The 19,964-nt window shown below is 44.0% G+C and overlaps 1 protein-coding gene across 1 annotated transcript in view; it reads right to left on the reverse strand.

The window, feature by feature from the left end:
• SCD5 (stearoyl-CoA desaturase 5) overlaps positions 1–19,964 on the reverse strand; it is a gene marked incomplete at its 5' end in the record, with an annotated part of 48,556 nt that overhangs the window by 7,160 nt on the left and 21,432 nt on the right. Inside the window, 2 exons of the mRNA XM_081959230.1 lie at positions 5,102–5,307; positions 10,402–10,532. Coding sequence (XP_081815356.1) covers positions 5,102–5,307; positions 10,402–10,532 — 337 coding nt within the window. The remainder of the gene's footprint in view (positions 1–5,101; positions 5,308–10,401; positions 10,533–19,964) is intronic.

Here is a 19,964-nt window from a genome sequence, read left to right on the forward strand (position 1 = left end):
TAGATATTAACATATATCGTAGCAAGTCTCCTCTCTGGTCCGCCGCTACGGCGGGAAACAGGTATCGCTCTGATTGGTCGAGAGGCGTACCCGATTCCTATAAAAAGGGGAACCCTCCGGCCACAGAGCAAGCTGGATCACTACTACTACAAATAAAGAGCTGTTAAGTCACTTCGTGTCCGCAGTCTGTTCTCTCGTTGCCCAGATCTAACACTCACTGTCAGGAAATTCCTCCTTATTTCTAGGTTGAAACTCTCCTTGGTCAGTTTCCATCTGTTATTCCTTGTCTGGCCTTCAGGTGTATTTCCTTGACACCTGTAAACTTTTGATTATTATAATTTCTTTAGTTGATTTCCTTTATCTGTGCTCACCAGGGAATAAAAAGAATATTCTAACACCCAGCTGGAGAAAAAAAAAGGGAGGTTTTTTTCAGTTAACACTCCTAGATAAAATGTTTCGGCTAGGGAATCTATTTAAATAGCTGTCCTTCACCTCCTCTACCACCGCAAAATATTTATCTCTCTGCAAGCTGCCATGAACCGCACCCTTATCATTCAGTGGAGGGCATAAGAATCTGTTCCTGTGTTTGGAACAATTCCTCTTGAAGGAATTGCAATTTGGTCAAGATTTTTTTCTTGTCAGTGCAGAAGCTTGGAAAGCATTATGCTGTACTCCCCCAAGAGATAAAATTCTGCATGAGTTTCCCACGTCAGATCATGTTCACCCTTCCTTCCGCTGTGATCAGGTTTTCTTTCTTTTTAACGGGAACAAAGGAGTTTTCCTTCTGGCTCAAAAAATAAATAAATAAAGACAAATTCCCAAGGCGTAGCAACTTGCAGCATAAGCATTCATAGCTTGTTTACTAAAAAAATGTATTGATCTTTATAGTGTCATAAGATTCCCAGTTGCAATGTAGGGCTGTGAAAATTGGACCGTAAGAAAGGCTGAGCGCCAAAGAATGGATGCCTTTGAACTATGGAGCTGGAGAAGACTCCTGTGAGTCTCTTGTACTGCTTGGTGATCACATCGGTCAGTCCTAGAGGAGATCAACCCTGACTGCTCTTTAGAAGGCCAGATCCTGAAGAGGAAACTCAAATATTTTGGCCACCTAATGAGAAGGAAGGACTCCCTGGAGAAGAGCCTAATGCTGGGAACGATGGAGGGCGAAAGAAGAAGGGGACAACAGAGAATGAAGTGGTTGGATGGAGTCACCGAAGCAGTCGGTGTGAGCTTAAATGGACTCCAGAGGATGGTAGAGGACAGGAAGGCCTGGAGGAATGTTGTCCATGGGGTCGCAATGGGTCAGACACGACTTCGCATCTAACAACAAAGATTCTTCATTCTTCACTGAATGGAGCAATACAGCTGTCTTGCTGGAAATTCCTCATTTAGCTTGGAAACCTCTGGAAAGCAGGGCTTCCTTCTCCAATGCTTTCTCTGTTTTTTTGGATCCTCTTGCTTTCCATGGTTCTGTTGGAAGAAATGCCCTTCTGGGTTCAGTTCCAAGTGCGGGAAAAGACACTAGAAACATGGTGGGTGCTTGGAAAGATGGTTTTAATGGTGGACAGGATCACATGCTTCAAAAATCTTGGTCGAAGAAAAAAAGGGAAGAGATGCTGAGAATGCCTGGGTTTTATGCCCTCTCTGGGCTTTTGAATTGGAGCGTGTATGCCAGGGGTGTCCAAACTTGGGAACTTTAAGACTTGTGGACTTCAACTCCCAGAATTCCCCAGCCAGCCATTCTGGGTGGGGAATTCTGGGAGTTGAAGTCCATAAGTCTTAAAGCTCCCAAGTTTGGACACCCCTGGAGTATGCTGATTGGTTGTGAGGTTCCCATGGGGCCATGCCAGGGCAACCTTGTAGGCTAACCTGAGTCCCAAGCTTGGTTGACTCTTGCTGGTTGATGATGTAATGAAAGGGCTTTGGGATTCCTATTATGGCTCTGCCTGAAGGAGGTAGATCTTTGTTATGTAGAATAGACTGGCTCAGGCCTTTAGGGCCCATTGACAAAGGTGGGGGGTAAGTTTTTGCCTCCCTTTTAGGGGAAATATTCTTCCCTTTTAATAGTTCCTAAAACATTTCATTTTTCTAGGAGAGGGTGGTTGCTAACTTCCTACAGTTCAAATCCCCTCTCAGCCACTTAAGTTCACTGGATGTCTCTCCCTCTTTCAACCCACTTAGACTACTTTGTGGGGTTTGTGGCTATGGGGATAAAGCCCCCCTGGTGAAAATGTGAGACATAAATGTATCCAAGAAACGAATAAAAGGACAGTTTGGGTTTGTTTAAGTCTTAACGTGGGTGGGTGGGTGGGATTAATAATAGAAGCATTGTGCAACTCACTGTGTTTGAGAAGAGATCTGTTTGAGCCCATTCTTTCTAAAAGCATCTTTTTAATGTTTTAAATCCATTTTTAATGCTTTAAATGTTTGTGGGTTTTTTCCCCCTTCCTTCCATGCTGGGATATTCTTAAAAGCTGCTTTTCAGCCTAACTGCTGGTTTCTTTTGTTATCCAGATCTATTCATTTCATTCGTTCCTTTTCTTTCCTTTTGAAGTAAGGCTCAGGTAAGAAACAAAGCAGGAATTGTGGCTAAATTCAATTGTTCCCAGCAGTATTAGATAAGGTAAAGGTTCCCCTCGCACATATGTGCTAGTCATTCCCGACTCTAGGGGGCAGTGTTTATGTCCGTTTCAAAGCCGAAGAGCCAGTGCTGTCCGAAGACGTCTCTGTGGTCATGTGGCCCGCATGACTGAATGCTGAAGGCGCACTGAATGCTGTTACCTTCCCACCAAAGGTGGTTCCTATTTTTCTACTTGCATTTTTACGTGCTTTCGAACAGCTAGGTTGGCAGAAGCTGGGACGGTGTCAAGGGAGCTCACTCCGTTACGCTGCACTAGGGATTCGAACCGCCGAACTGCCGACCTTTCCGATCGACAAGCTCAGCGTCTTAGTCCCTGAGCCAATGTCCACCCAGCAGTATTAGCGACTGATTATTTCTGTCAGAGATCAATGCACCTGTAAGGATTTTGGGGGGGAACGATTTCTAATTTCTAATTCCTTAGAATTAGAAATCGTTCCCCCCCAAAATTCAGCAAGCCCAATTATCACCGTAGTTTTTCAGACTGGCTAATAATCACGGACAAAGTCATTTATTTATGCAGGAATGGATTCCAATCCCCAATTGTGTCATCATTTATAAGAGAGATTTGTACATTTTATATACTTTTTAGCTAATGTGAGATTGTTCTGTTGGAAGTTAAAACCCACCCCTCTCCTAGAATAATGAAATATTTTAGAGATATACTAAAAAGACAAAATGTTTCTCCTAAAAGAGAAGTAGAAACTCAGAGAAGCAAAAACTCAGCACCCACCTTTGTTAATGGTCCATTAAGGCCTGAGCCAGTCTATTCTACATAACAAAGATCTACCCCATTTCATTCTCTTTCATTGCACCAGCCACCGAGTTTCAACCAAACTTGGCACACAGACAACCTACAAAGCTAGCTATGGCCTCTGAGAGCAGCCAATCAGGATACTCTTCCTGTGCCCCATGAAGTTAAAAGCCCAGAGAAGGCATAAAACCCAGGGATTATCAACATCTTTTCCCTTTTCTGCTCAGGAGTTCAAGCCTTGTGATCCTGTCCATCATTAAGCCATCTTTCCAAGCAGCCTCCATGTTTCCGGTGTCTTTTTCCCCACTTGGAACTGAACCCAGAAGGACATTTCTTCCAACAGTTCTTTCAACTTCCCATTAGCTTTGCACTCAACTCTGTGCAGTAATTAATCTATCGTGGCCACCATAACAACCCTATAAATAGCATGGTTTGTTAAATTCATAAATCCTCTCCATGGATTTGCACCTCTGAAAAAATCACTAATGCAACTATAAAAGCACTTAGTTGGAAAATGTTAATTATCATAGAGTCATTGAGTTGGAAGGGACCCTGAGGGTCATCTATGTCACTGCGTTAATTGTTTGCTAGCTGTGCTGAAAATTTACTGCGCAGGTCATAGGCCTTATCAGCAATGATTTACTGCGCGTGCTTTTTAACACGTTTCTTAATACATCACACATTCCAGAGATTTCTGTACTTTTGATCTTCTGTTCGTCTGCCAAGAAGGTGGGCGACAATTGCTCTTGCCAAAATGTAACAATTAGATAGATTTGTTTATTCTTATTTTTCATATTAAATTTTGTTTTCATTAGAACATGTTATCGGGTCTTGTTTTCGCTTTTTTTGAAGATATGTTTTTTAGGAAAGCCGACGGTCTACACCTCATTAGCTCAGGGTGAAATTTCCCCTGACAATCTAGATCAGGGGTCAGCAACCATAAATATTCAAAGAGCCATTTGGACCCGTTTCTCACAAAAAGGAAAAACACCGGGAGCTGATTATTTCCTGAGCGACCACAAAACTAGCATATGTAGTGGAATTAAACATTCCGTTTCCTTCTGAAACTTTTCTTTTCGTGGATTTATCCATGCTTGGCCCGCCTGGGGTTGAAAAGCTCAATAAATCGTGTGCTAGTGTGTGTCGCACATTGGCGGTTGTGACGCATATTTTGAGCGACAGGGAGCCGCAGCAGAGGGATGAAAGAGCCGCATGTGGCTGCAGAGCCGTGGGTTGCTGATCCCTGATCCAAACCAATGTTTCTCCAGATTGAGAAGCTTAAGATGGGTGGACTTCAAGTGCAAGAATTCCCTAGCCAGCTTTGTTAATGGGCCCTTAAGGCCTGAGCCAGTCCATTCTACATAACAAAGATCTACCCCATTTCATTCTCCTTCATGGCACCATCCACCGAGTTTCAACCAGAGCCGTGGGTTGCTGATCCCTGATCCAAACCAATGTTTCTCCAGATTGAGAAGTTTAAGATGGATAGACTTCAACTCCCAGAATTCCCTAGCCAGCAAAGCTGGCTAGGGAATTCTGGGAGTTGAAGTCTATCCATCTTAAACTTGCCTAGATGGGAAAACACTGATCTAATCCAATCCTCTGCCCAATTACCATCCCAATCACTGGCTAACTTTGACTTGAAGACCTGTTATGATAGACCACCAGTGTATCTCCAGCCCCTACTCATGTTTACCATTATCACTCACTTTCTCTGGAAGATTACCACCGGATCCTCCAACAAATCATTGAAATCCAGTTTTCTTCCTTTCTCAATGACATCGCGATGCTTCCGAACAAAGAGCCAGCCGATATGGGAGAAAAAGAACCCTCGCTGGGCGTTATGCGGGTCAGCATCCGTTTCGGAGTATTTGTGATGCACTCGGTGGTCTCGGGCCCACTCAAAAATATCATTCTGCACAAAACAGAAGGAGAAAATTAAGTGTCATCATGGTTCTGTGGACCTCACTGGCCCATGTTGCGTTTTTAAGCAGCGACATTGTCGATGGAGATTGGAGTGGATGCGGTGGCCTAGAGGTGGCAAGCAGGAGGCTGTGAGTTAAATCCTAGGTAAAGGCAGATATTTCTCTCTCTCTCTCTCTCTCTCTCTCTCTCTCTCTCTCTCTCTCTCTCTCTCTCTCTCTGGGCACACGGAGAATATATCTGCTGAACAAAACTCTGCACTGGCGACAGGAAGGGCATCCGGCCATTAAATCATTCTGCCAGCTCCACTCAGTTGTCCAGACTCCATTCCGCAAGGGATCATGGGGTCGTTAAATGAAGTTGATGATTGTCTAGGGAGATTCTCAGTCATCCGTCACGGTTGTCCCCAAGATGCTTTTTCAAAAAGCAACCGGACTTCACTTGTTTTTCTTTGAGGACGTTTCACTTCTCATCCAAGAAGCTTCTTCGGTTCTGAAGAACAAGAAGCAAAAACCTCTTCAAAGAAAAACAAAGGAAGTCCACTTGCCTTTTGAAAAAAGCATCCTTGGGACAAGCCACAGCATTGTTTTGTCAGAAAAACAACTGTTTGTGTCAAGTACTATCAAAGATAGCAGCTGGCTTAGTTTCCAAAGAAAATTTCCCTCAGGCTATTCTGTTGCTTCTACCTCCTCGGAGACTTCAGAAGTATTTTTACCTCACACACCTGAGGAGGAGAGCAGGTGGGCTCTATATAAATACCATAGCAGGTGCAGACATCTCTCACCCTATAGCAGGGGTCGGCAACCATAAACCTTCAAAGAGCCATTTGGACCCATTTCCCACAGAAAAGAAAACACCAGGAGCCCCAAACCCTTCCTGTGCTGACTATTTCCTGAGCGACCACAAAACTAGCATACATAGTTGAGATAAATGTTCTGTTTTCTTCTGCAACTTTTCTTTTCGTGGATTTATCCATGGTTGGCCTACTGGGGATCGAAAAGCTCAATAAATTGCATCCCGGCGGGTGTTGCACATTTGGCATTTGTGACACAATATTTTGAGCGACGGAGCCACAGAAGAGGGATAAAAGAGCCACATGTGGCTCCCGAACCGCAGGTTGCTGACCCCTGTCCTATAGCCTACGTCATTTTAAATACTTCTCTGTTATAGAGCCACGAAACCAGCATCTTCAGTGGCATCTCAGTTTTACCTGGATAATAAAAACTGGAAAATAAATAATTCTGCAAACACAAGTTGCTGGTTGACCAAGGCCCTGTACAATCCCAAGTACTGTATATTCCGCCGTATAAGGCGACTGGGCGTATAAGACGACCCCCTACTTTGAGGCAGCCGTGAGCCGGCTGAAGGCCTCCGCTCCGCCGGGCTTTTGTAGCTTGAGCTCAGCGCCTTCCTCCTCCAGACCGCCAGCCAGACCTTACTAAGCCATCCCAGCGCTCATCCATCCACGGGCCCAGGCAAGGAGCGCCGAGGTTATTGATTGAAAGGCCAGCATCTACACTGGCGGCAGCGCGGCTTTTTGCTTGGTGGCGTTGCTTTTTCTTTTCTTTTGGTTTTTTGGTATACCCGGCGTATAAGACGACCCCCAATTTTTGAAATAATTTTTTGGGCTTAAAAAGTCGTCTTATACGCCGGAAAATATGGTATGCCCGCTCAGGATAAAACCGAATTCACAATCCCATTATTTATATACATGGTATTTTTTTTTCTTCTTCTGCGCCCATTTTCTCTCTCCCACACACACTATCATTAACATTTATAACTATCTTGGTAACAATAGCAGAAGCTTCTTGTAAGCCTGATTCCAGCACAAGGGACATTTCAGTTGTGGACAATAGCATGCCTGAAGAGCAGCATTACGTCTTCTCCGACCATAAGCAGCCCCATCCATTGAGCCTTTGCCCCTTACGGGATGGAAGCGTTAATGTCCAGGTAGTCCTCAACTTACGACCACAACTGAGACCGGAATTTCTATTGCTAAACAAGGTGGTTGTTAAGTGAGCTGATGTAAGAGAAAGAGAGGCAGAGCCTGGGGGTGGAGTCAAGAAAAGAATTAGCCTGACTTCCGGTTCCGGCGGCTACGGCGACGGGCAAGGACTTTGCCCGCTCCCGCTCTTCGGTGGGCTTCCCCCGTCTTCGGGGGGGCACAGGACGCCCCGAAGAGGTGCCCTGCCGAAGGAGCGGCTTGCGGAAGGCTCTGGCACCGGCGGCGGCTGGTGGGGGCTTTTCCGCTTTGCTCCAGGCACCGGGGAGCAGTTTTGGAGGACGCGCCTGCGTCTCGCCCCATGCCGATCGGAGAATGCAAAACTGAAGGAAGCAGCGGCGGTGCGGTGAGATGCTTCCTCTCTTCATCCCCTTACTTTTGAATTGAAAGACTTTTCAGCAATTTTAAAAGTTAACCTTTCGGATTTACTCTTTGAGGAGCGGCTAGAGGGGAGAGGGATTCCCCCCCCCTTGGACAAGCGGCTTGTTAAAATTCTGCTCTCGCCCCCTGGGGAAGGAGGAGGGGGGAGAGCCACCTGTTTGGATCCTCTGCCTTCTGGACTCGCCTGCCTGCTCTACTTCTCCAGCTGCCCAGTTCCTACACTGACTGATCTCTTTGTTTTATAAACCATGTCTCCAAAAAGACCACCTCCTGGAAAACCTGGCTTTGCCACTTCTGCTCCAACATCTGCAACATCCAGTCCAGCCACACAGTCAAAGATAACAGAACTGATGCAACCTAAGACTACAGAGATAGACCTTCAACAAATGCTTCAACAAATTTTACAGGGCCAGGAGGAAATCAAGAAACAGCTAAGGAAAATGAAAGATGAAATTAAAGAGAATCAAGTTCAAATTTATAAGAACTCACAGAGACTGGACCTTGTGGAGGGTGGGGTGGTGGAGGCGAGAGGGGGGGTAGAGGCTTTACAGAAGGGGAACAAAGAACTTGATATCCAACAAATGAAAACAGAGTTTGAGAGAATGTCCTTTTATCTTAGATTTCAAAATGTAATAGAAACAGATGGGGAAAACATAAGGGACATTATGACTAATATTCTAGCTGAATACATACACAAAGATAAACAGCAGATGGAATGGGAGATAGATCTGGTCTATAGAGTGAATTCAGCATATGCCAGAACACACAATGTACCCAGGGAGGTTCATATTAAATTCCTTAGGAAAAGCACAAGAGATGAAATTCTGGGTGTACAAAGGGGGCAAACACTGACATACCACGACAGGGAGATAACCATTCTGAAGCAGATTCCCCAAAAAATTAGGGAGAAAAGGAAAAACTATTCGCAATTGGCGAATAAACTATACCAGAAGGGGGTGTGGTTTAGATGGTTGATGCCTGAAGGTATGCTGATATTCTGGGAGGAGACAAGAATCAGAATCAACACACCCATAGAGGCACAGGCCTTTATGGAAAAAAATAAAGCGAACCTAGAAAAAACAGAAGATACCACAATGGTCACACAGGACACGGGAGGGGCCGGAGCTCTGCCAGCGGGGGGTGAAGGGGTAACACCAAGAAAGCTCAGATCACAAAAATGAATAAGAAAACCACAATGTTATTAACAGACCGAAAGTAATAATGAAATTATATCTAGACTATATATCATAACTATATAAACTGATTGAAAATTATTTTTTCTAGAATTAATATGCTGATTTTTTATGATTATGTATTAATGTTTGATATTTAGATGTAACCTATGAGTTTGGAGGGAGGGGGCATCTGCCACACTTGCAACTGCCAAAATTTGTAACCATTCCACTTACCCTTTTCCTTATAAATGTTTTAAAAAACCAATAAAACTTTTTGGAAAAAAAAAGAAAGGAATTAGCCTGGAATCATCAGGTTCTCACAAGCGGCCTTAGTGCTGACTGTTAGCTGACTAACAGACTTTATTGTTTATGAGCAATAAATCAGCTTAAATGGAACCTAACATGTCACTGCGTTAAATGTTTGCTAGTCGAACTGAACTGAATAATTACTGAAAGAATTACTGCGCAGGTCATAAGCTTTATCAGCAATGATTTATTGCGCATGCTTAACATGTTTATATACATCACACATTCCAGAGACCTCTTTCCTTTTGATCTTTGTCCGTCTGCCAGGAAGCTGGGAGACAAACTGTTTTCTTGCCAAAATGTAACAATTAGATAGGTTTGTTTTATTTTCTATTTTATTATTTTTGTATTAAAGTTTTTTTTTAATTAGAATATGTTTCCGGGATTTTATTTTATTTTTCGCTCCTTGAAGATATGCTGTTTGGAAAAAGCCGCGGTCTAAGCCTCATCTAGTTCAGGGTGAAATATTTTCCCCTGACATAACATGTGGTCTTGATGCTTCATGCCCGGCAGTTGCACCTGATTTTACTATATTTTTTTGCCAGAGTTATTAATCTCAATCACTGCAGTTGTTAAGTGAACTCCCAGCATGATAGGTTGGGGAATTCTGGGAGTTGAACTAGTGGTGGGATTCAAAAAAAATTACTATTGGTTCTGTGGACGTGGCTTTGTGGGTGTGGTTTTGTGAGCGTGGCAGGGCTAGGATACTGCAAAATCCCCATTCTCTCCCCACTCCTGGGGGAAAGTTATTGCAAAATCCCCATTCCCTCCCCACCCCACTAACCTGCTTTCCAGCTCCATTCTCCTGTTCAGGGCAAGAAAAGAAGATCAGCTGGGAGGCAGCAGGAGCGGGGCCAGCCTATTTGCCGGTTCTCCGAACTACTCAAAAATTCCGCTATTGGTTCTCGGGAACCTGTCAGAACTGGCTCAATACCACCTCTGGTCCTCAGGTTGCCAAGGTTGGCCTTAGACGATTGTTCAAGAACAGTTCAACAGTTATACAATACAATACAATAGTAGAGTTGGAAGGGACCTTGGAGGTCTTCTAGTCCAACCCTCTGCCTAGGCAGGAAACCCTATACTGTTTTAGACAAAAAGCTATCCAACATCTTCTTAAAGACTTCCAGTGTTGGGGCATTCGCAACTTCTGGAGGCAAGCTGTTCCACTGATTAATTGTTCTAACTGTGTCAATAGTTGTGTCAATCCATTCTAAATACCCACCTGAAATGCCATTGAATTGGCTGCAGCCAAAAATATCCGCAGAGGCAGTCTGGCTTTGTAAGATCTGTGACTCCACAAGCGATGGGCACCCGCTGTCACGCCCAGGGCACACACCAGGAAACAAATGTATGCTGAAAACATGACGGAAAATGAAAGAAGAAGGAGTGATTAGGAAAGCACCAAACCTCTGTGTGGTTATTAAAGTACAGCTCATACTATCAGTGCTTCTATAGCGGGGGTGTCAATCTTGATTTCATTGAGGGCCACATCAGGGTTGTGTGGGTGGGACATGGGGCAGGCCTGGGGGCATGGCCAGCTTAACGTCACTCGTGTTAGGGTGGCTATGATGGCCGGAGTGCTCTGTCAGCAAAAACGGGCTCATTAGCTCTGTTTTCGGCTGAGCTGGCCTCCTGCAAATCTTTGGCAGAGGAAACGGAGCTCAGCAGAGCCGCATGCGGCCCTCTTGTGCTCCATTTTTGCTGGCAGAAGCACTGTAGGCTGGTCCTTCACTGTTTCCAGGGCGGCCCCATGGGCCAGATCTAAGCACCCTGCAGGCTGGATCCAGCCCACTGGCCTTGAGTTTGACACTCCGGCTCTATAGCCACAGCATGTCATACTTTGCTGGGACTTCTAATTTAATCCATCTAGCCTATTGAGTTCTCATAAAAACTGCAAATTGTATAAAAATATAGAACCTGGCAACCAACTCTCACAGAAGGGTTGAAATTTAGACAGTTTCACCTCTCATTAGCCATGTTTTCTTCCAGAGGTGGGTTCCTACTAGTTCGGCCCGGTTCAGATAGAGTTGGTAGTAACTCAGTTGGACACGCGCCTTAACCGGTTCTATTCCCCGCGGCTGCCATCTTGATTTTCTGTTCTGCGCATGCGCAGAGCAATCTTCTTTGTAAAAATGTATTTTTTTTTCCTTTTTTTAACATTGTGCACATGCGCAGAGCATTTTAGATGCAAATGTGCACACGTACGGCGCACGCGTCTGGCATGAGTGTGTGTGAATCATTTTTTTTTGCCTGTGCGCAAAATGTTTTGCATGCTGAACTGGTAGTAACCCTAACCCACCCCTGCTCCACTCGCTAGAAAATTCTCCGTGCCTACCTTTTCCCCTCTAACGGAGGCAGAAAAAATGCATGCTTTAAAGCAGGATTGTTTCTTGACCCACCTAGAAATGTCCACCCACAACGCGTTTCCTCTTTCTGAACAAGGAACACAATGCCACGGTGGCAATTCACAGGGCAGCTATGTTTTCTGCACTGAAAAGTGCTACCTCATCGTATTACACAGGTGGTTCTCGACTTAGAACCAAAACGGGGGGCCCAAATTCTTGTTGCCAAGCGAGTCGATTAAGTGAGCTTTGTCCCATTTTCATAACTTTGATTGCCACAGTTGCTAAGTGAATGGTTTCAGTTGTTAAGTTAGTAAAACAGTTGTTAAGTGAATATGGCTTCCCCATCGATTTTGTTTGTCAGCAACAGAAAGTTTGAACTCAGTTGTGGTTGTAAGTTGAAGAGCTATCTGTATTTTCCCTGTTTCTTTGCATGTACACCAGAGATGTCAAACTCAAGTTCATTGAGGGCCGCATCGGGGTTGTGTTTGACCTTGGAGGGGCTGGGGGGGGCATGACTAGGGCGAGCGTGGCCAGCATGACATTCGTGTCAGGGGTACCTGTGGTAGCGCAAGGGTTCTGCCAGCAAAAATGGGCTCGGGAACTTCGTTTCCAGCTGCGACAGCCTCCTGCAATCCTCTGCCAGCGACAATGGAGCTTGGGGTGGGCACACACAGCCCTTGCGTGCTCTGTTTTTGGCCGGGATGGCCTCTGCAACCATCTGCCAGCAAAAATAGAGCTCCATTTTTGCTGGCAGAGGCACCATGGCCTGGTCCTTCACTGTTTCCAGGGTGGCCCTGCAGGTCAGAACTAAGCACCCCCCAAAAGATTTGAGAAGTGGGGTTGTCAACCCTGACCCTACCAATGTTGGATTTTCTCATTTTAAATTCATACTCATTTTAGAATAGAATAGAATTCTTTATTGGCCAAGTGTGATTGGACACACAAGGAATTTGTCTTTGGTGCATATGATCTCAGTGTACATAAAAGACAAGATAAATTTGTCAAGAACCATAAGATACACTGCTTAATGATAGTCATAGGGTACAAATAAGCAATCAGGAAGCAATCAATATTAATATAAATCGTAAGGATACAAGCAGCAAAGTTATAGTCCTGCAGTCATAAGTGGGGTGATAGGAACGACGAGAAGATTAATAGTAATAGTAATGCAGACCTAGTGAATAGTTTGACAGTGTTGAGGGAATTATTTGTTAAGAAGAGTGATGTCGTTTGGGGAAAAACTGGTGTGCAATGCTCTATACCATTGGTTTTTTTCTCCAAATAACTTTTATATTTTTTATTCTCTTACATACCATTTAAGTATACATTTACATAATTGTTATTGTTCTTTACATTTGTCATTCTTATACATTTATTATTTCACTTACTAGGTTATAATATACAGTTTGGATTGCTTTATTTACCATCCCTTCCTCCTGTTGTAACATCACCTTAATTTCCCTTTCTTTTCTCCCTCCCTCCCTTCTCTACTTTCTTCCTTCCTTCCTCCTCTCCTTGCCCTTCCTTCTTCCCTTCCCTTTCTCTTACTCCTACTCTTCCTCTTCCCCTTCCTACCCTCTCTCCTTCTCTTTCTCTCCCTCCTCTTCTTACCTCTTTCTTCTTTCCCCCATCTTCCTTTCATTCTCTCCTCCTCTCTCCCTTTCTTTCTCTATTGTTGTTGGTGTCTATTTCAAAACTCAGTTTATGTTTCCTTGGGATGGTATTTACGCAAACCCAGATATAATTTAGTATCATTTCTTATTCCCTTACCTTCGCTAATCAACCCTAGTTATGTTCCCCCCCCCCACCTTATTATCTCGCTCTTGAATATATACTTATATATTTTATATTTTATATACTGTCGTTTTGAGGGTAGGAGTTGAAACAATTTATGTCCAGGATGTGAGGGGTCTGTAAATATTTTCATTGCCCTCTTTTTGACTCGTGCAGTGTACAGGTCTCTCAATGGAAGGCAGGTTGCCAATAATTGTCTTTTCTGCAGTTCTGATTATCCTCTGAAGTCTGGGTCTGTCTTGTTCTCATTCTGATCTCTCAGTGGGCCAAGGCGAATATTAATTTGCAACATGGCTCATACAGTCTTAAATGCTTTATTTTAAAAAAAGAGAGCAAGTACTGTAGTTTCTTAGCATAGGTATGCTAAAAGGTGCGCCAATTAGCAGGTTCCCAGGGACTGTCAAAGATCAAACTTAACCTAGTTATAAAAGGAACAAACAGCAATGATCTCAAAAGAGAGAAGGAGGGAGAGAAAGATAAAAATAGGAGGGATGAAATGAATCAGTGATGTTCTTCTGACAAGTGGCGGATTTGAAAAGGACAGGAGTTTATCAGTGGGCTGGTTTAAGACCTACAGTATATCAGTTGCCCTGACAACTAGCAAATGAGGATTTTTGTAATCCTACAGAGGCTTCCACAGTGGGTAATTTAAAAAAAGAAAAATTCAAAATGGGAGCCACAAGATAGAAGCCTCTGAGTTTTATTCGGACTGACGTGGTTTTTGACTTGATGTTCTATGTTTTGAAGAAACATAGATATACATATACTATATATGTACCCGGTACATACATAGATATGTATGTACTTCATATATCTATGAAGAAACATAGATATACATATATCTATATATACATATATCTATATATCTATGAAGAAACATAGATATACATATCTACATAGATATACATATACTATATATGTACCCGGTACATACATATAATATATATGTACCCGGTTTCCCTGAAAATAAGACCTCCCCGGATAATAAGCCCAATCTTGATGATGTGCGGACGGGCAGGGGGAGGGAGGGAGCTGGAACCGGTTCTAAATGGCACTGTAGATTTGTGGAACCTCTTCTATAGAAGAGGTTAGAACTGGCAGGAACCCACCCCTGGCGCTACCACATGTTACATACTTGGTTGGCCAAGCGCATTAATAACAACAATGAGGCAGTAACAGGAAAGAGGTTTAACACTGCCATAAGAATAGTTAAGTGCAGCAAATGCCTGAAGTCTTTAGAGATGGATATTTTGGACCCATTTAAAAAGATCGGGACAATCTATTCGTAAACAAAACACCTTCAGCTCCAGCGGATGGGATTAAGAATTTACATTCCCCCCACCCAAATTCTAAGAACAGGACATGACCTCCAAGACATAATAGTGTTGGAAGAAATATCTATCTGGTTCACTTCCAAAAATCCATCCATTCTTTAGCCAAGGGATCGGCCACCCCAGAAACATGCTTCTATCAGTAAAGTTTTTGGAATCTAAATAAACCTTCTTTCCTTGCACCTAGCCAACCTCCATTTTATTTCCAGCGCCTTTCTCCCAGCTTGGAACCGAACTGGATTTTTCTTCCAACAAAATGCAAGATGCCATTACTAACCCTGGAACTGTTCCCAGGTTGCTGAATGTAGCTAATGCTACAAATCACACAATCGATGTTTCATCAAGTTACTTGACGAAGGTCAAGTCCTTGGCTTTGAGAAGCGCATTAAAGATCTCAGCTTTCATTAATATTTGGGATAAAGCAGAGACTGACAAATAGCACAAACTGGAATCCTGATATTGGTGATTTATAAGGTTTGGATTCCTTTTAGCTTGGACACTGGTGAACCCAAGAAACGTGCAATTGGTAGACATGTCAAAGATCACAAACATTTGTCAGCATAGAACAGGGGCGTCAAACTTTCCAAGGTGGCCCCGCAGTCCAGATCTAAGCATCCCACGGGCCGGATCCGGCCCACGGGTCTTGAGTTTGAAATCCCCGGTCAGCGGTGGGCTTCGCATTTTGTTAGCTCCGGTTCACCTTGCATGCGCCCACCTTTCTGTGCATGTGCCAGGCCTGAAAAATTTGCCTAAATAGGATAGCATACAACCGGGGTGGGTGGGTTCAGCCGGTTTGGACCAGTTCACCCTCGATGTCCGTTACTGGTTCAGGTGAACCCGTCCGAATGTCGGAATACCACCTCTGTCCCTGGTACAGAACATGCCTTAAAATGAGTGCTGTTCAGTCTAGGTTTGTTCAAACAGCTTAAAGTTTGGCTTAGTTCCCTTGGGCATCACATGTCAAAAATCGGCTTGCTCTGATTGGACAGGGATGGCTACCATCTTCATTTGACCCTCCCCAAGAATGTTTAATAAATCCACAGTCTGACTAACTAACTTCTAACTTCAAAAACAAATTGCCTCAGGATACACCAATGGATATACAGGCCACTTATTATACAGTAGTGGCCAAAATGGTGGAAACCTTTTGGGAAAAGTGTATTTTTGAGGTTTGATGGCTAATAACACCACTTTTTTGGGGGGGAGTAGTGCCATAAAATTATATATCAGTGGAAAGATAATTTAATCAAGAATGTAATGCAATGACTTTTATGAAAGATTTGCTATTAGAATAGCAGTTTTAAAGAAGGAAAGTGAAACACATAGAAAAACAAGATATACAAAAATTATCGTCATAGAAAAAACGAGATACACAAATATTATCACCATGTCAGTTAATACTTAGTTAGGCAACCTGATTGGCTCATTGCCAACAGAAGATGACACCTGATTGGCTCTCTAAACACTCATGCTCATTGGCTACAATCAGATGAAGGATAGCTACCAAGCAAGTTTTTCTTTGCCTATAACCTTTATTATTATTTAGCTATAACCTTTCATAGAATACAGATAATTGAACAAGCTTTGTTGCATTACCTTTTGCAATGGTTCACTTAACAACTGAGGCAAGAAAGGTATAAAATGGAGGAAAATTCACTTAACAAACATCTCACTTAACAACAGAAATTTTGGGCTCCGTCGTGATCATAAGTCAGGGTGTCCAAACTTGGGAACTTTAAGACTTGTGGACTTCAACTCCCAGAATTCCAGAACCAACATAGCTGCCTCAGGAATTCTGGGAGTTGAAGTCCACAAGTCGCAAAAGAGCCACAGTTCCCCACCCCTGACCTAAAGCCTGAGGCATGTGATAGTGTAGCTCTTCTGATAAGAAGCTGCACATGGCTGTATTTACTCCAGAGGAAGAAAAAAATTATACGCAGGTTTACAAACTGTAGGAGAAAATGTGTCAAATTATCCAAGAACGATGCAGATGGATGTCCTATTTTAATTCCGAGAGTGGGGAAAAGGCTAGGGAAAGGCTATTAATATTAGTAGTAGAAGACAAAGTCCTAAATATATCTAAAATACCGTATTTTTCAGAGTATAAGACGCACCGGAGTATAAGATGCACCAAGATTTTGAAGAGGTAAATTTAAAAAAAAAGGTTTTTGCACTTTGCAGACCTCTCAAGTCCTCTGCACGCCTCATTTTTTTGTGAAAAACAGGGCATGCAGAGAGTTTGAGAGGCCTGCAAAGTGCTCCTGCAGGCTGAGGGTGGGGGGTGGGGGGCAAACATGAGCAAAAAATGGCCTGTTTTTCACTCGTTTTTGCCCTCCCCAGGTCCCAGGAGTACTTTGCAGGCTTCCCAAACCCTCTGCAACTGCATTTTTGCGAAGTGGGGGATTTCGGGAGGCTAAAAGTGCTGTATTCAGTGTATACGATGCACACAGATTTTCACCCTCTTTTTTTGGGGGGGGGGAAGGTGCGTCTCATACTCCGAAAAATACAGTAAGTAGGATTTATTCCTGATTTTCTCTCTCTGTCTCTATCTCTGTCTCTCTCCTTCCCCCTCCCTCCCTCCCTGGATAAAAATACAACATTTGTCTAGTTTCTGTTTTCTTAATAAGATTTTGTTTCTGTCTGGTGAGGAGAATGCAGTAATCTGATTGCTTGCATGTTTTCCACGATGAGGTTTGCAATACTCTGAGAGGCATCCTGCCAAAATTAATAGTGTAGCAGAGGGACAAGCTGCCTATGGGTAATGAAATCTCCGCTCCCAAATTTGCAGAGGAAGCTTAGCTGTCTTTGTAAAGAAAAAGAAAAAATCCTAGCTTAACATTTCAAAAAAACTCAATTGCTTTCTGCCCCCTGGCACTGAAGTTCAGCTGTAAGTCCAAAATTAATACCTATTTTTCAGAGAGAAATCGGCCCAATCGATTATGTGCATATTAGGAGTGTGTTGCTACCAGCATTACTGTCGGTTCGGCATGCAAAGCTTTTTTGCGTGCGTGCGCATTTGCACCTTAAAAGTTCTGTGCATGTGCATGTTAGAAAAGGGAAAAAAATTACAATTTTGCAATGAAGATTGAAGAACCAAAAAACAAAATGGCGCCGCTGATGATACAACTGGTTTGGGGGCGTGGCGGCCCAAGTTACTACATACTCGGCCGAACCGGTCCAAACCTGTAGGAACCCACCTCTGGTGCATCTCCTTCTCTTTGCAATATATGACTTTTTCAAGGAGAGATCAAGAAAACCAGGAAAGAGGAAGTATTTCAATGTGACAGTTTTGCCTAGTGGTTAAGGAATAAGGTTAGAAACCAGGAGACAGTGAGTTCTTCATCCCGTCTTCACCATGAAAGGCACCTGGAGGACTTTGAGCCAATCACAGAGAGAGTCTGGGTTCTAATCCCTCCTTCGCCATGAAAGCCAGCTGGGTGAGTTTGAGCCAATCACAGGGAGAGTCTGACTTCTAATCCCACCTTAACCATGAAAACCAGCTGGTTGACTTGGGATCACCAGGAGAGAGGGAGTTCTAGTCCTGCCTTTAAAGCTTCCCATTAGTCAGGATCAGTGACGTGCAGTCAGGGGAGGCAGGGGAGGCAGAGCCTTACCGCTCTCATCATGAAAAGAAAAAAAAAATCTCCCCTTTTCTCTTTCATCTCTTTCTTGCGCGTGCAAGCAAAATACCCCAGGATCACGGTGGCGGGGAAAGCAACTCCTTCCACTGCGCTGTGGAGAAGAGTCACAGGAAGGAGGGGAATGGGACCATGTGTGCAGGAGGCTCCTCAGCGCAACTGCGATCCCCTTCATGTTGGCTCAGGAAGGAGAGGGATGGGACCACGTGTGCAGGGGAGGGGGACCGCAGCTCGCGCTGATCTGAGGCTGGTGCTGAGGAGCCTCCTGCACACGTGGTCCCATTCCCCTCCTTTCTGCGGCTCTTCTCCACAGCGCAGCAGAAGGAGTTGCTGTCCCCGCCACCGCGATCCTGGGGTATTTTGTTTGCACCCTTGCAAAGATCAAAGTTGTCACAGTCCTCCCTTCATGATGATAATTTGATGACGTCACCAGCCTCACCAGCCCTAAACCTCACTGCACATCACTGGTCAGGATACTGCCTAAGCCACTGATGGGGAACCTTTTTTGGCTCCCGTGCCAAAAGCGGGGGGAGCGCAAGGGGGGGGGTTGTATGCAGGCGTGCCACACCCATAATGCAATAGCTATGACACCAGCGTGCATGCGTGTATGACCAGCGCTCCCCCCCATTTTTGGCATACTTTTTTCACCCTCCCTGGGCTCCAGAGGCTTTATAGGAGCCTGGGGAGGGTGAAAACAACCTCCCCCACCCCCCTAGAGACCCTCCAGAGGCTTCAGGAGCTTCCCTGAAGCCTCTGGAGCACAAAAAAACCGCCCTACAGGCAAATCGGAAGTCACTCCTGTTTGTCCATTTTTCGCCTGAACCGGTAAGCACTGGCTCAATACCACCTCTGCCCTGATCTAATATCTGCATAAGGGATTTTATCAATGACATCAACGTAGGGAAAGGTAAGGAACTCATAGACTGCAGCAAGCCAGGATATTAGACCTTGGTTTGTTGAACAAGCAAGCGTGATCTGCTTGAAGCCAGCTCACAGACATGCTTGCCTAGATTTTTATTTATTTTTATTTTATTTATTAGGATAAAGTAGAATAGAAGAGAAGAGAAGAGAAGAGAAGAGAAAGACAGAGTTGAAAGGGACCTTGGAGGTCTTCTAGTCCAACCCGCTGCTTAGGCAGGAAACACTACACCACTTCAGACCAATGGTTATCCAATCCCTTCTTAAAAACTTCCAGTGTTGGAGCAATCACAACCTCTGGAGGCAACTTCTGTTCCACTGATTAATTATTCTAACTGTCAGGAAATTTCTCCTCCGTTCTAAGTTGCTTCTCTCCTTGATTAGTTTCCATCCATTGCTTCTTGTCCTGCCTTCTCCTGCTTGTCCTGATTGGTATGACACAGCCATCTCATCCAGAGGCATCTCTCAACACAACCTTCTTTTCAGGGTAATGGTTTGAGGCCTTGTGAGGAGAAAAAACCCTGTGAGCAATTATAAGGGAGCGCTACGGTACAATAAAAATATTTTCCCTACTGGGAATAAAAAAATATTGCGGGTTGAATGGATGAAGGAAATGAATCAAATATACCAAATCTCCAAGGAAATCTCATTTTGAATTATAAAACGAAGCCTTGGAAAGGCTTCAGGCCAAACAGTGATTAATGAACTTGATACACACACACACACACACACACACACACACACACACATATTCTGTAT

The sequence above is a fragment of the Natrix helvetica genome, assembly GCF_964273705.1.
Source record: "Natrix helvetica genome assembly, chromosome: 7".
NCBI lineage: Eukaryota > Metazoa > Chordata > Lepidosauria > Squamata > Natricidae > Natrix > Natrix helvetica.